Source organism: Glycine max, chromosome 5 (genome assembly GCF_000004515.6).
Source record: "Glycine max cultivar Williams 82 chromosome 5, Glycine_max_v4.0, whole genome shotgun sequence".
Lineage (NCBI taxonomy): Eukaryota > Viridiplantae > Streptophyta > Magnoliopsida > Fabales > Fabaceae > Glycine > Glycine max.
In genome coordinates this window covers 37,741,867-37,754,039 of record NC_038241.2, presented here as the reverse complement: position 1 = coordinate 37,754,039, position 12,173 = coordinate 37,741,867, and the positions used below count along the sequence as shown (strand labels likewise).

The 12,173-nt window shown below is 34.6% G+C and overlaps 2 protein-coding genes across 3 annotated transcripts; both read right to left on the bottom strand.

Moving 5' to 3' along the window:
• Window positions 1-250: 250 nt before the first annotated feature.
• Window positions 251-4,036, bottom strand: LOC100787603 (ras-related protein RABC1-like). Its single transcript, NM_001255552.2, is given in 7 exon segments — window positions 251-635; window positions 1,025-1,153; window positions 2,027-2,148; window positions 3,170-3,235; window positions 3,397-3,465; window positions 3,549-3,703; window positions 3,849-4,036. Coding segments are annotated over 6 exon segments (630 nt in total). The 5' UTR covers window positions 3,685-3,703; window positions 3,849-4,036; the 3' UTR covers window positions 251-527.
• A 1,041-nt stretch (window positions 4,037-5,077) lies between these two features.
• On the bottom strand, window positions 5,078-10,706 carry LOC100787064 (mitogen-activated protein kinase kinase kinase 3). 2 transcript variants are annotated; one of them, XM_003525075.5, is made up of 11 exons: window positions 10,240-10,706; window positions 9,328-9,630; window positions 8,939-9,026; window positions 8,718-8,780; window positions 8,447-8,607; window positions 8,284-8,359; window positions 7,756-7,815; window positions 7,527-7,634; window positions 7,195-7,431; window positions 5,769-5,872; window positions 5,078-5,675 (listed from the first exon to the last, which is right to left on the bottom strand). In XM_003525075.5, the coding sequence occupies exons 1-11, from the start codon at window positions 10,575-10,577 to the stop codon at window positions 5,411-5,413; spliced, it is 1,803 nt and encodes a 600-aa protein (XP_003525123.1). In that variant the 5' UTR covers window positions 10,578-10,706; the 3' UTR covers window positions 5,078-5,410. The 2 variants fall into 2 exon arrangements, with proteins under 2 accessions (XP_003525123.1, XP_040871522.1); XM_041015588.1 differs by having other exon boundaries at window positions 8,284-8,607; window positions 10,240-10,699.
• Between the last annotated feature and the right edge of the window lie 1,467 nt (window positions 10,707-12,173).

The following is a 12,173-nucleotide window of genomic DNA, read 5'->3' as shown; positions in this document are numbered from 1 at the left end:
TATCTAATTGAGATTTATTTGTAAGTATTTTAAAAAATATTAATATTTAAATTACCAAATATTCACCAATCCATTTATTATTAAACTTGCAATTAAAATCAAATTTTACTCGTTTTATTTGAGAAAATTATTAGTGAAAAGCATTTGGAGAATAAATTGCTTGAATTAGTTAATTTTTAAATTCGATCCCTTTAGCAGTCAATTTTTTTTATACCATTATATCAAATGGTATCCAACTATCCACGATTTAAAAAAAAAAAAATGAACGTCTACATACAAAATTAAATGTAACTCGGACAAACAAGAAACCCAAAAGGTAAAAGAAATTAGACAACCAACCATCAACATTATGTTACATGTAATACTCAAGCCAAAACAGGAACCTGAAAATAAAATATAAAATGGCTTTCTCTGATGCTAAACAACCAGCAAAATATTTTCAGGTTCAGAAAATGGATGAAGCTCCCTTCTCTAGGAGATCCAATTCTTAAAATCCAGGTTGTTGAGTGAAATAGCTTTTCTTCAAATCAGCAACAACTACTTGTGGATGCATCAGACTGGGGTGGCCTCTCCTTAAAAATGTTCTTTTTAACACCCTTTGAGCCCTCGGCTATGAGGCTAGGTGTATCCAAAATCTGCACAGACCCAAGGAAAAAAAAAAAAAAAGCAATACCATGGTCATCATCAGCTATTGGTTATCACAATTCAAAAAATGCAATCCATTTCAATGTGCCCCCTAAACTAAATTTTCTCTAGTTCTCAACTTCTGTCTATTATATCTTAAATATCGTCAACCATTTAACTTGTGAAAAAGCTCCTTTCATGTGACTGCAGAGGCTAATTTTCTAAATCAAACATTTTCATGTTTCAAACCACACACACACAAAGAGTATGGAAAAAAAAAATTACCACAGCCTTTTAAATATCACTATGATAGTAACCTTATTACATGCATAATGAATTGTATGCAGCACACCAATTACTGCCCAAGTGTTAGGAAATGGGTATGTGTTGCTTAACATACCTTCAAAACAAGCTCTTCGAAGCATTGCTGAACGTTAACTCGAGTTTTAGCACTGCATTCAATAAATAGGCAACCATATTCCCTGGCAAAGTCTATTCCCTCTTTCTTTGTCACAACTCTATCACCCTCCTGAAAAACAAATATCATCATTATGCATGTCGAAGCCCCAATGGAATGCAAGAAAAAATAATTCAGTAACATGCTACGATATGATGCAGAAGATAGAACAAGAAACAAATGGGACATGTAGCTGACTAGACACTTGGTATTGTTGAAGCTAGAATTGTATAGCTGAGCCACCAAAATGGAGTCCATGAAATTTCGGATCTGTATTTCTGTAAATACCATCTAAAAGCAGGCAATCAAACCTGCCTCCTTATCTTCTTTATGTTAGATTTCAATATTCTTTCCTCTAATGATATCCAATAGTCTTTTTTTTAATCATTAATTTAAGGAAGATAACCAAACATGCTAGAAGAACCAGAAGCAAAAACAGACAAATGAAACAAAAGACAAGTGCCTTAGATCAAAAGAGCTCTCAAATCCCTTTGTAAATCTGCAATAGAAACTTCTCTACAAAGACATGCTGACACCCTAATGGAAGACAAGAAAAAAAAAAACTATGTTCAATAACAGATAGAAGGGAGGAATATTTTGATTAAAACTCAGTATTAACAACCCATCATAAAACACCATGACTCCAATAAACAGAACACAACAGCAAAGGATGTCACCCCAACCCTTGCAGCAAACCTCTAAAATGAAAAAGGAACAAAATTTGGTTCAAAGATATTTTATAGATGAAACATAAATTGGTTAAAAGATATTTTGTAGTATTTTCTGTGTAAAAATTTCCTAAATATTTGAATTGATTAGGAATCCAAGGTCTCAAGAAGGAAGAAACTTATGCTGGAATCATATCGATTTTGAACAACTCAAGCACAGTCATCCTACACTATATAATGGGGAGCATATGATTGTAAACTTCTTAAACAAAGATACCTTGTCTACTTTGTTTCCAACAAGCATCTTGATGCAATCTTGATTAGTTGAATAAAGGTCTATTTCCTTTGCCCATATTTCAGAAAGATTTGTAAATGTATCTCGCCGGGTTACATCATAAACTGCATCAGTTAGAGGAACAAAATTAGCAGTTAATCCAAAGTCAAATTTCACCACTACATTAACTTGGAAGGGCCACCTCCTGGTTTCCAAGGACCATTAAACACAGTGCATCTAATACAGATATTGCAGCCATTTTGTGGTGAATCCAACCAATAAGAGAAAGAAAATTCCAGTTTGGATTACTACAGATCAACTTGATGCAGAGCAATTCACTAACAAACCAACCGAATCCAGGATTACTCACTAATATTCATACCAGCTCTCAAAGCAAAATTTTCCCAAGCAACATCAAAGATATTCAACTCTCACAATAAATCAATAAAAATTGAATTTGATTAGAGTAGATATAGATACAGTATGCTAGGAATCAGAATCATCAGGTCACCACATGTTTCACAGAAGAGGTCAGCGAATTAGTCTAAAAGAACTAAGATAAGATTAAAGTGCAAGTAACCACATGCTTTGATTAAGCAAGGCATTGAAAAAGCTTTAATGATGGATGGAATAAGCATACAATTCCATAACCTAGCATGGGAAAGTTTTTCTGTTAACTCCTCTCAGCAAGGAACCAACTAGCTCAATGCAAATAGCGGAACAAATTAGATTACCCCCGAGTAAGGTAATATGTTTAGTTTTAAAAGAAAGCCAAATGGCTTACATCTGTCCTTAAAAGAAATGCTAAAATCCAAATTTAAGTAAATGAGTATTGATTTCAAGTTTTATTTCAAAGCAAGTAAAAATGCCAAAGAAGGCCATTATGGTGATGCATAAACATATGTTATTTCATAGTGTAGACACTAAAAATCATACTTCTTACTGTTCTTTAACTGAAACAAGGGGGAAAGATTTCAATTTACAGGAATTCATCATAAGCAGTGCCTGCTTAATAAAAATCCGTGAACACTAAATTGTATTATTATATCATTCTAGTCCAGGTTGTCATTCAAGGCATTTCACCTAATCCAATAAATGTACAATTGGGGAAGATGGCAAGTCAAAAAATGGAGAACAGAAACTCGCCCATGATGATTCCTTGTGCCCCTCGGTAATAAGAATTCGTCAGTGTTCTGAACCTCTCCTGGCCAGCTGCATTATCGAAAAAAATAAGCACAATCAATCACATCTAGTATTGGCTGCCACCGCCATAACAATGTAAAAATCCTCCATGACTGCCAGTCATATCTACCATTCAGCAGTATCCATAATAGGCAAAGTTATCAAGCAAGGAATAACAACAAAGTGAATACCAGTATCCCAAATTGCAAGCTTCAGCTTTTTACCCCCCATCGTCACATATTTGACCTTAAAATCAACACCTGCGGGAGGCATGATCAAATCAAATAAGAGACAAAGGTGCATAAATATCTATCTTAATATACAAATCAAAGGAGAAAAGGACCAATAGTGGGGGAGAGATCTTCAAAAGCATCGGAGGTGAAACTGAGAAGAAGACTACTCTTGCCAACCCCAGAGTCTCCAATCATCAACAACTTAAACAAATAATCGAATTCTTGATGCTCCGAACTCGAATCCATCGTAATCGTACGTACTCACCTGAATCAATCACACACGTAAAAAAAAAAAAAACCACAAAATAATAGTAATAATTAGAATCAGAATATAAATTGGTTTCATTTCATTAAGAAAAAAAAATTATTATTAAAATTAAATATAGAGAGATTTGTCATTTGTGTATTACCTAATGAATGAAATCCAAAGGGAAATTGAAGACGAAAGGATAGCAGAAGTGCTGTAACTAAGAACGTGGTAATGTTAACGCGTGCGTGAGCGATGCAGTTTCTTTTTCCGAGTATCTCTTTCTGATTCAGAAAACCACTATTGTGCATTTGCTTCACCAACAAGCATCACTGAAATTAAAATCACACTATTTTCTAAAAACCCAAAAAACAGAAATAAGAAGCAGACATTATCTCTACTACTTTAAACCCCTACCTTACACCGAATTATTTAAAAGTTATATACTTTTGATATTTATATTTTTTTAACTTACCAAAAAAATTTAGTGTTTTTGTAAAATACATATTTTTTTTGGAAGGCTTTGTAAAATACATATACATAGATAAATTATCAATTTTTAAATATTCAGCAGTATATTAAATATAATTATAATAAAATTAAGCAAGATGATTATATATACTTCTAATTAAACCTAACTTCTCTTCAAAATACCTATATTTTTAATTATATTATCAATTACTATCTTTTTAATAATTTTTTATTCATTGATTCTTTCACTAATGTCATTAGTACACTCATTAGCAAGATCCAAAATAATGTTTTTTTTCCTCCTAAAATATTCTTAATGGTAAAGGTTTTATTGAAACCCTCTTTCCTTTCACATACTTTGGTAATTGGATACATCATACTTACATTGAACTGATGGCAGAAGTAACACTAGATAAGCTTAACTATAATAAAATTAAAAAAAATCTAATTATAACATGATCGAAAAAAAAGTTCTATCTCTGACACTTAGTCAACAACTACCGTGATGCAAAAGAGAAAAAAAAAATCCGAGGGATATGACCTTAAGAGGCATGATCAACTTTTCTATTTCGGAGAGATTTTTCATATTAAACCAAATATAATGACATTAGAGAACATTAGTTACATGAAACAAAATCAAGCTCAAAAAGGTTAGTGGAAGTTTTTTTTTTCTCTCAATGTGAGCCAACCCAAGCAACTTCTACCTCAAGTTTCATATGAAAGTGAACCAAACACTTATGACTCCATTATGCAATTTAGCCAATTGTTCACGCTCCTGTACAGTATCTTTCTTTTGGTATACAAAAAATGGTAACGAAATCTTGTACAAACTATTCTAACCCCTCGCTACTAGGCCGGCTCTGATAGATTTCCCTTCCCTATCTAATCTCAAATAGAATTTCTGATTCAAAATGGAAAGAGTGGCTATAAAAATTACTTTTTATTTTTATTTTTTATCCTGCCATGAACTATCATTATACAACATAATTGTTACTACAAACACAGTGAGCACATTGCATTTACAATAATCAAGAAATTGTTACAAGCAGCATGGTCTCCCCAATGCAATGCACCGAGAGCATAGGGCCAGAATCATTTCTTCCGTCATCTGGTTCTCAAGTATAAAGAATGGACCCGCAGAATATTTAGGATAGTTTGTGTTTCAGAGTCCAGATTGAAGTTCAACCACAGACCACGAGGTATGCTGGGGAGACGTGGAAATATTTTAGTTCTATAGCTATTTACAATCTCAACTCAAATGAGTCTCATTCTTGGAGATCCACCAGGTGGTGTATTGGCTCTGTATCGAGATGTTTCATGCCAAGGATCAAGAGCAAACGTGGCATTTGATGTCATTGGATATGATGATATGTCATTCAAAGTGTAACTACTTTGTCCCATTATTGTGTAAGCTGGATGAGGAGGAGAGAAAAAACAGCTCTGATGCGTTGGCCCATACCGTCGCAATGGACTTGAAGAGGGAGATACTGGTAAAGATGTGATCATTCTTGTGTTATCTCTGAACAAGAGAATTACAAAAGGATGTGAGTCCAAATAAGTAATAACATAGATGCAATTCGTTCATGAGACTAACAACAGGAGGATATTTTACCTAGGACTCCTTAATGCTCGTGGTGCTGCAAGAGCTGGCTTTGATGCAAAATCTCCATCAAGAGAAGTTATACTTGTTCGGTTGGAATGGGACTCTAACACAGGCTGCAAACAGATAAAAATGATGAAAAAGTTAACTCCAGCTCAACATTAGCAATAGAAACAACTAATTAGAAAGTTCAACTTTGAAACCACATCATTCAGTGCGAGAAATATGTGCATTAAATGTGTCATCGTTATTTTGTTTTTGTTAGAAACAGGTCTGAGATCTGTTGTTATAGGAAGGCAGGTAGGCTAACATACAAGAAAAAGTGTCCTGGTTGGGATTCGATCCCAGGATCAAGTAGTTCCAAAGGGACTTGGTGTATGTCTAGTATCATGCTTTAAATTTTACAAAAATTGAACAAATTGACACAACAAAGTCAGAAAACACCAAAATGAAACTTAAAAATCATAACTAGTTTATACAGAAAAATCCTTACTCCACATAATTCTGACAACATTAAGCCCTCTATAATATATGCTCCACTACAATGGTATATTCATATTTTTCCCTTTTTACTCAAAACTAGGTTGTGGCTTCCTTCTTTGTTTATTGTCCAACTTTAACTTTTTCTGGCATTTCTGCTATGTGAATTTTAAGTGATACATGTGATATACATTGCAAGTTGCAACAAGCCAACAACAACCAAAAGCAGCTAGAGCATCGAATTCCAAAGGAAATGCATGTAATCTTGTAAGTTATTATAAAGAAACATAACAATGAAGTGGACCACTAGTAGCTCGTAAATCATTTTATATTCACATTTCATAGCCTGGAGGCCATGCCACATCTTGTGTCACAAATCCAGTGCTAACAATTTATATGTTCATTTTCTTTTGCCTTGCAAAAAAAAAATGATGTGGAGCGTGGACGACTAATTATGTGAAGGTTCATAACCGACAACCAATTCATACATGTGACAAACATTCACTGTTTTTTTATTTTCTTCACAGTAACACAGTATTTGTGTGTAACATCTATCTAATCTATAGTTACAACCAAACAAATCACACCAAATTTCCACTAATGGTTCTTGTATACCACCTCACTTTGCAGTTTAATAATAATATATACGAGATGGACTACATAATGCATCTACATAAATAACTGAAAAAACAATTGCATGATTTGGCATTGTTTTTTCTATTCTTCTGCCGTCAATGATATACTGACATTGAATCATAGTGATTTGGCATATAGATCATAACAAAGTCTATTGATATCCAGTGTGTACATCATCTTTGTATGTTATCAAGTACTTTATAACATCTTGAGTCATTCAAACTTCAGGACAATTGCAGCATGTTAGGAACTATCATGTAAGAAGTAACATGACTTTTCAAAAATAAATAAATAAATATATATATATATATATAATATATACCGGTGTCCGGCTTCCATCAAACATGCAAGGAAAAGCATCTCTGGTTATGCTGACATTTGCAGCTTTTGTTGCCGATTGATCTCGAATGAAGGGGTGGTCTAGTAACTTATGGGCTGTCGGGCGAGCTAATGGGTCTCTTTGTAAGCATAGCTTGATGAAATTTTTTGCATCGTTCGAAAGATGCTCGGGGATTTCAGGCATATCTTTGCTGTTCCCAATTTTAAATATGGCAGCTACCTGTTCAATCCAACATAAAAACAATTTTAGTCATTCATATTCACCAAACAGGGTTATGCAAGTAAAAGCTAGTTCTGAAGTATCCAATATCTCACCCCTTCATACTGATTCCATGGAGGTTTTGATGTTGCCATTTCAATAATTGTGCATCCCAAGCTCCATATATCAACTGGAAGACTATAGCCATTTGTATTCATTACAACCTAAAAAAGAGAATATCATTATCCAGTAATTATGGTGAGAAAGAAGTGGAAGAGGAAAGAAAAATATGCTCACTTTTAAAAGAAATTTCAATATTGCAGAAGAAAAGAAAATTTTTTTTACCTCAGGTGCCATCCAGTATGGACTTCCTTTGAATGAAAGCATTGAGGCAGAAGAATTTATCTGGTTCAGAAGCATAAAATGTCAGAGACAATGCATCAGAAACCAATCAAAATACAAAATCATTTTTTTTAGCTCTCTAGGTCGCATTTTCTTTGTAGCAGTAAAATCTAATCAAATTTAAAACACTGAAGAGAGACAGAGATTGTGATTGAATGAGAGGAATGCATCCTGCATGCATGAGAGTCGTACGTGTGATGTGCCGGCTCTCCAGCTCTATGTGACAGACTGGGAATGCACAAAGTATGACAGAGCATCCGCATCCGAGAGGAGGAGATGTCTCTCTGTTACTAGGAATCAGTAGGATTGCTACTTTTAACAATGAGCAAAAGAAATACTTTTAAGTAACAACTATCACCTAATTTTACATCATGTGTGATGTTAACTATTTTTCTAATGAAATAATATATATAGTTTACTTCTGAAGTGAGCTAGGAGCAATTTGTTGTTTACAGGATAAGATGAACATACATGTTTAGCCATTCCAAAGTCTGCCAGTTTGATTTCACCATTAGGATCAACTAGTATGTTCGCCCCTTTAATATCCCTGCCAAAAGAAAACCACGATGACAATATGAAAGAATAAATAAGACTAAATGCCACGTTAAAGATTGCGTAGGAATAATCAAAATACCTGTGTACTGTATTTCTTCCATGCAGATAGGCAAGTCCAGAGACAATCTGTCTGGTATAATTTTGAATAACAGGCTCCTTAAATGAACCATACTCCTGAAGTAATTTATGGATAGAACCACCAGAGACATATTCCAAATATACAGAAAGTGATTCTTCTACCTGAAAACATGGATATATATTAGTTATATACATGATGATGGAAATTCTTCAATTTCTCTTTTGAGTGTGCACAGTTAAAATATGGTTAAAATGGTATTATTCTAGCATACCAGTTCACTCCCATGGTATTGAACAATATTAGGGTGTGAAAGCTGATTTAGCAAATTTATCTCCTGTAATCAAATAGAGAATATGTTATAACATTATGGACTATAAAATCATAATTGGACATATTAAAGCAAACTCCAATGCAACAGCACAAAGAAGAGCTGCAAAAGTACTATGTGTTGGAGCATCATGTATAAATCTTCTTAGGAAATGTCAGAATGACCTGGTTAAGTTGTTTGAGGCACTCTTTTGATGTTTGATCATCAGAGACAACCTTGACCTCTTTTATTGCACACATTTGTCCATTTTCACTGTCAAACATAGGAAGCGGAAAAGAAATGGTTTCAGTAATCTGTCCAGAATATAGACATTGAGGCGAATACACAATCTGAAAGAATAATGATGAAATAACTATGTAAATATTGTTGCTCTTTAATGTCAGATTTGTTATTTCCAATGACAATTACTACTGCAATATTTAGTTCTTAGGATTTGGCTCCTCTAAAGTGAGAAATGCACTTTGCAGGATACAGTGCAGAACTATAACTGTTGATTTGAAAGTCAAAGGAATAGATTTTAACAGCACTTCATAGTTTGTTAGATAATAGTTACCTATTGAATCCCAGATATACATGCCCAAATGTTCCCCGTCCTAGAAGCTTTCCTTTTCTCCACTTGGACACATTGCTAGTAGCATTTTCCAAATGTGCATTTGCTCGTGCGTTGGAAAGCACAGAAGAAGGACTAGTTGGAGAGCCAGGTGGAAGAGGTAATGGATGACACTGACTCCCCGTAGGAGAGTCAAGGCTCAAATTATTCAACCTTTGATGAAGCGGTGAGGTAGGACTGGTAGGTCCTCTTGACCCAGGACCCGGACTTTTTGACCTTACATTGACCCTAACCTCATCATGTCCTCTGCATGTTAAACAAATAACATGGATTAGTTCAGCACCAGATTGGAAAAGCACCCTAAGCACTCCATATTCTTTCTGTTCCTTACACGATCAGCACAAAGAATTACAAATTATAATCTCAACCATGTATCACAGTCACATACCCTAGAATACAATTCCTAAAAAACAAGGTTTCAAAAATGGTCCACAACCATGATTTCATTCGCGAGGTCAAGGAATTTGGCCTCTTCGTGACGACATCAGCCGCATTTGTCTGTAATTTCCTGCAGGATTCCTTGATATTGCAGGAAATTTGTGGATAAATGCGACACACCAAAAACCTTATAGTTGCAACGATCTACCACAATTTTTAAAGCCCTCATAAAAAAACAAAGAAATCTAAAGCAGAAATTAGGCAGAGGAGGAGCTAGGTAGTAACTTGCTATCTATTAACAATTTTTATAATCAAACTAGGAATAAAGTGTAGCTTTTCAGTCACAGACAAGAAAGAACAGAAACAATCCAATGCACAAAGCCGGTGATAGAAAAAAGGGAAAAGAAGGAAAAAGGCAGTGGAGAGAGAAAGGAAAAGGAATGAGTGCAGTTTATGCAGAGAATGATTGGGTAGAACCTGTTGGGGTTGGGGTTGGTGTTGGGAGACGAAATTGGATGATCGTCGAAGGAGGTGGAGGAGCTGACGCTGGAACCCCCCGACACCGAAACAGATCCAAGAGGATCGGCGTGACTATGCGCCGGACGAGGCAAGGGAACACCCTCCACCTTCTCGTCGAAGCTCTTGGGCTTCTTCTTCTTCTTCATCGGCGTCGGCGTCGTGGTCTTACTCTTGCTCTTAGACGATGTAACAGAAACCGGAGATTTCATAAAATTCAAGTGAAAACCGGCACGTGGCTCATCCTCCTCATCCTCCTCCTTGCTCTTGCTCCACTTTCTATTCCACCAAGCCGGCATTCTAATGATGTGAAGAATGGGAGAAAGGGGACACACCCGTTAGACACACAAGACTAATTATTAAGTCAGTGGATCTGTCAAAACACCGTGTTTTTATTTTAAGTATAACCCGTGTTCCTCTTCTCTCTTCTCTCTTCTCTCTTCTCTCTTCTATGGACCCACCCTTCTTCTTCACTTGTTATCTCTACAGCCTACAGGGGCCACTTCACTTCAATTACAATTTCCTATATTTACTTTCTTACGTCATAATATTTTCATTTTTATTTACTACTAGTACATCTTACTCTCTATGCTATTATTTTTACATAAATGTTAATTAAAAAACTAAAAAAATATATATTTTGTTAAAATATGTAAAATTATAAAATTGTGTTACTTATTTTCCTATGTTCTTTTATTATCTCTATCATAGGATTTTTTTTTTTATAATTCCTTGAGTAATGTTCTAAGATTTATTTTTATCTTTTTGAACGTGAATAAAAAACATTTTTCCAAGAGTAGTACTAGTGCATATCCAGAAAGATGAAAATCGACATTGGTGATTGTACGCTGGCTTTACCGTTTCCACGTGCCGGACCTGGAATGGCTTTACAGCAAACATTCATTTTTCTATTTTTATTAATGAAAACTGATAGAACCAGAAAATATCAGATACAGTTTTTGTTTAGTTGTCAGTAAAAACTCGAATTGCAATAAGGTAGTTTTATTTAGTTCTAGTTATTCAATTAGTTGTTCAGTACCAAAAAAAAAAAAAAATGGAATCTCAACTCATATGCATGAGAAAGGTGGGAAGTACAATTTATTTATTTTTTAAATCTTTGTATGAAATCTTGGACTTCCTATTTTAAATAGCAATGGTAAATTGTGTGCTAAAGTAATTTGTAGGATCCATTACTAGTTTTCAATTAGAAAAAGTAGTGTAGTGTAGTGGTACCAAATTGAAAATTTTTTTATTTTATTATTGTTCATAGATTTTACTAGGCTCCTACAAGTATGTAGATCCTAGAGGTAGAAGCAAGGGAAAGGAAGAGCAAGTTGGAGGCGAAAGCGTGTTTATTTTGTTAGTATTTTTCATTGTATGTTTTATTATGAAGGATGAAGTTTCTCTTTTTTGATTCCAATCATGGGTTGTGACTTGTGAGCCGACGTAGAGTACGTCATATTACCCCGTCACCCACCTCCATGTGACGTATGTCTCTCCAGTGTACCAAATATTCTACTCTCTCCCACTTTTAACCTTCATTTTTTCCTATTGTTACAAATCTTGTCTTGACTCCGTTTCATGTAACCAGTACCCTTAATCCGAAAAATCAAACGGTGAAGTCCTTTTTGGATAAGATTTTTATTCGAGAGATTAAAATGGGATCCTCCTCTAAGATACAAACAATAAAGAGGTACCATTTTGTGTCATCCCATGCGAAATTTTTTAAAACTGGAAAAAGAAACAACACTTCATGATGTTGCCCATGGTGCTCCCTGGGACATATGGATAGCGTGATCAAATTCTCGAAGAATCATTAAGTTTAATGTGCTTATACGATAAAAGTATCATATACATTAAGAAAATGGTTGAGGAAATATTAAATGATTTTCAAA

Bases quoted from the DNA above. Each gene is read 5' to 3' on its own strand.
- LOC100787064 (XM_041015588.1), bottom strand. From the start codon at position 10,577: ATGCCGGCTTGGTGGAATAGAAAGTGGAGCAAGAGCAAGGAGGAGGAT. The intron at 9,027-9,327 runs GTAACTATTATC...TATGTTTGACAG, and splicing joins GTATATCTGGGATTCAATAG to TGAAAATGGACAAATGTGTG. The intron at 8,781-8,938 runs GTCATTCTGACA...ATTTGATTACAG, and splicing joins GCCTCAAACAACTTAACCAG to GAGATAAATTTGCTAAATCA.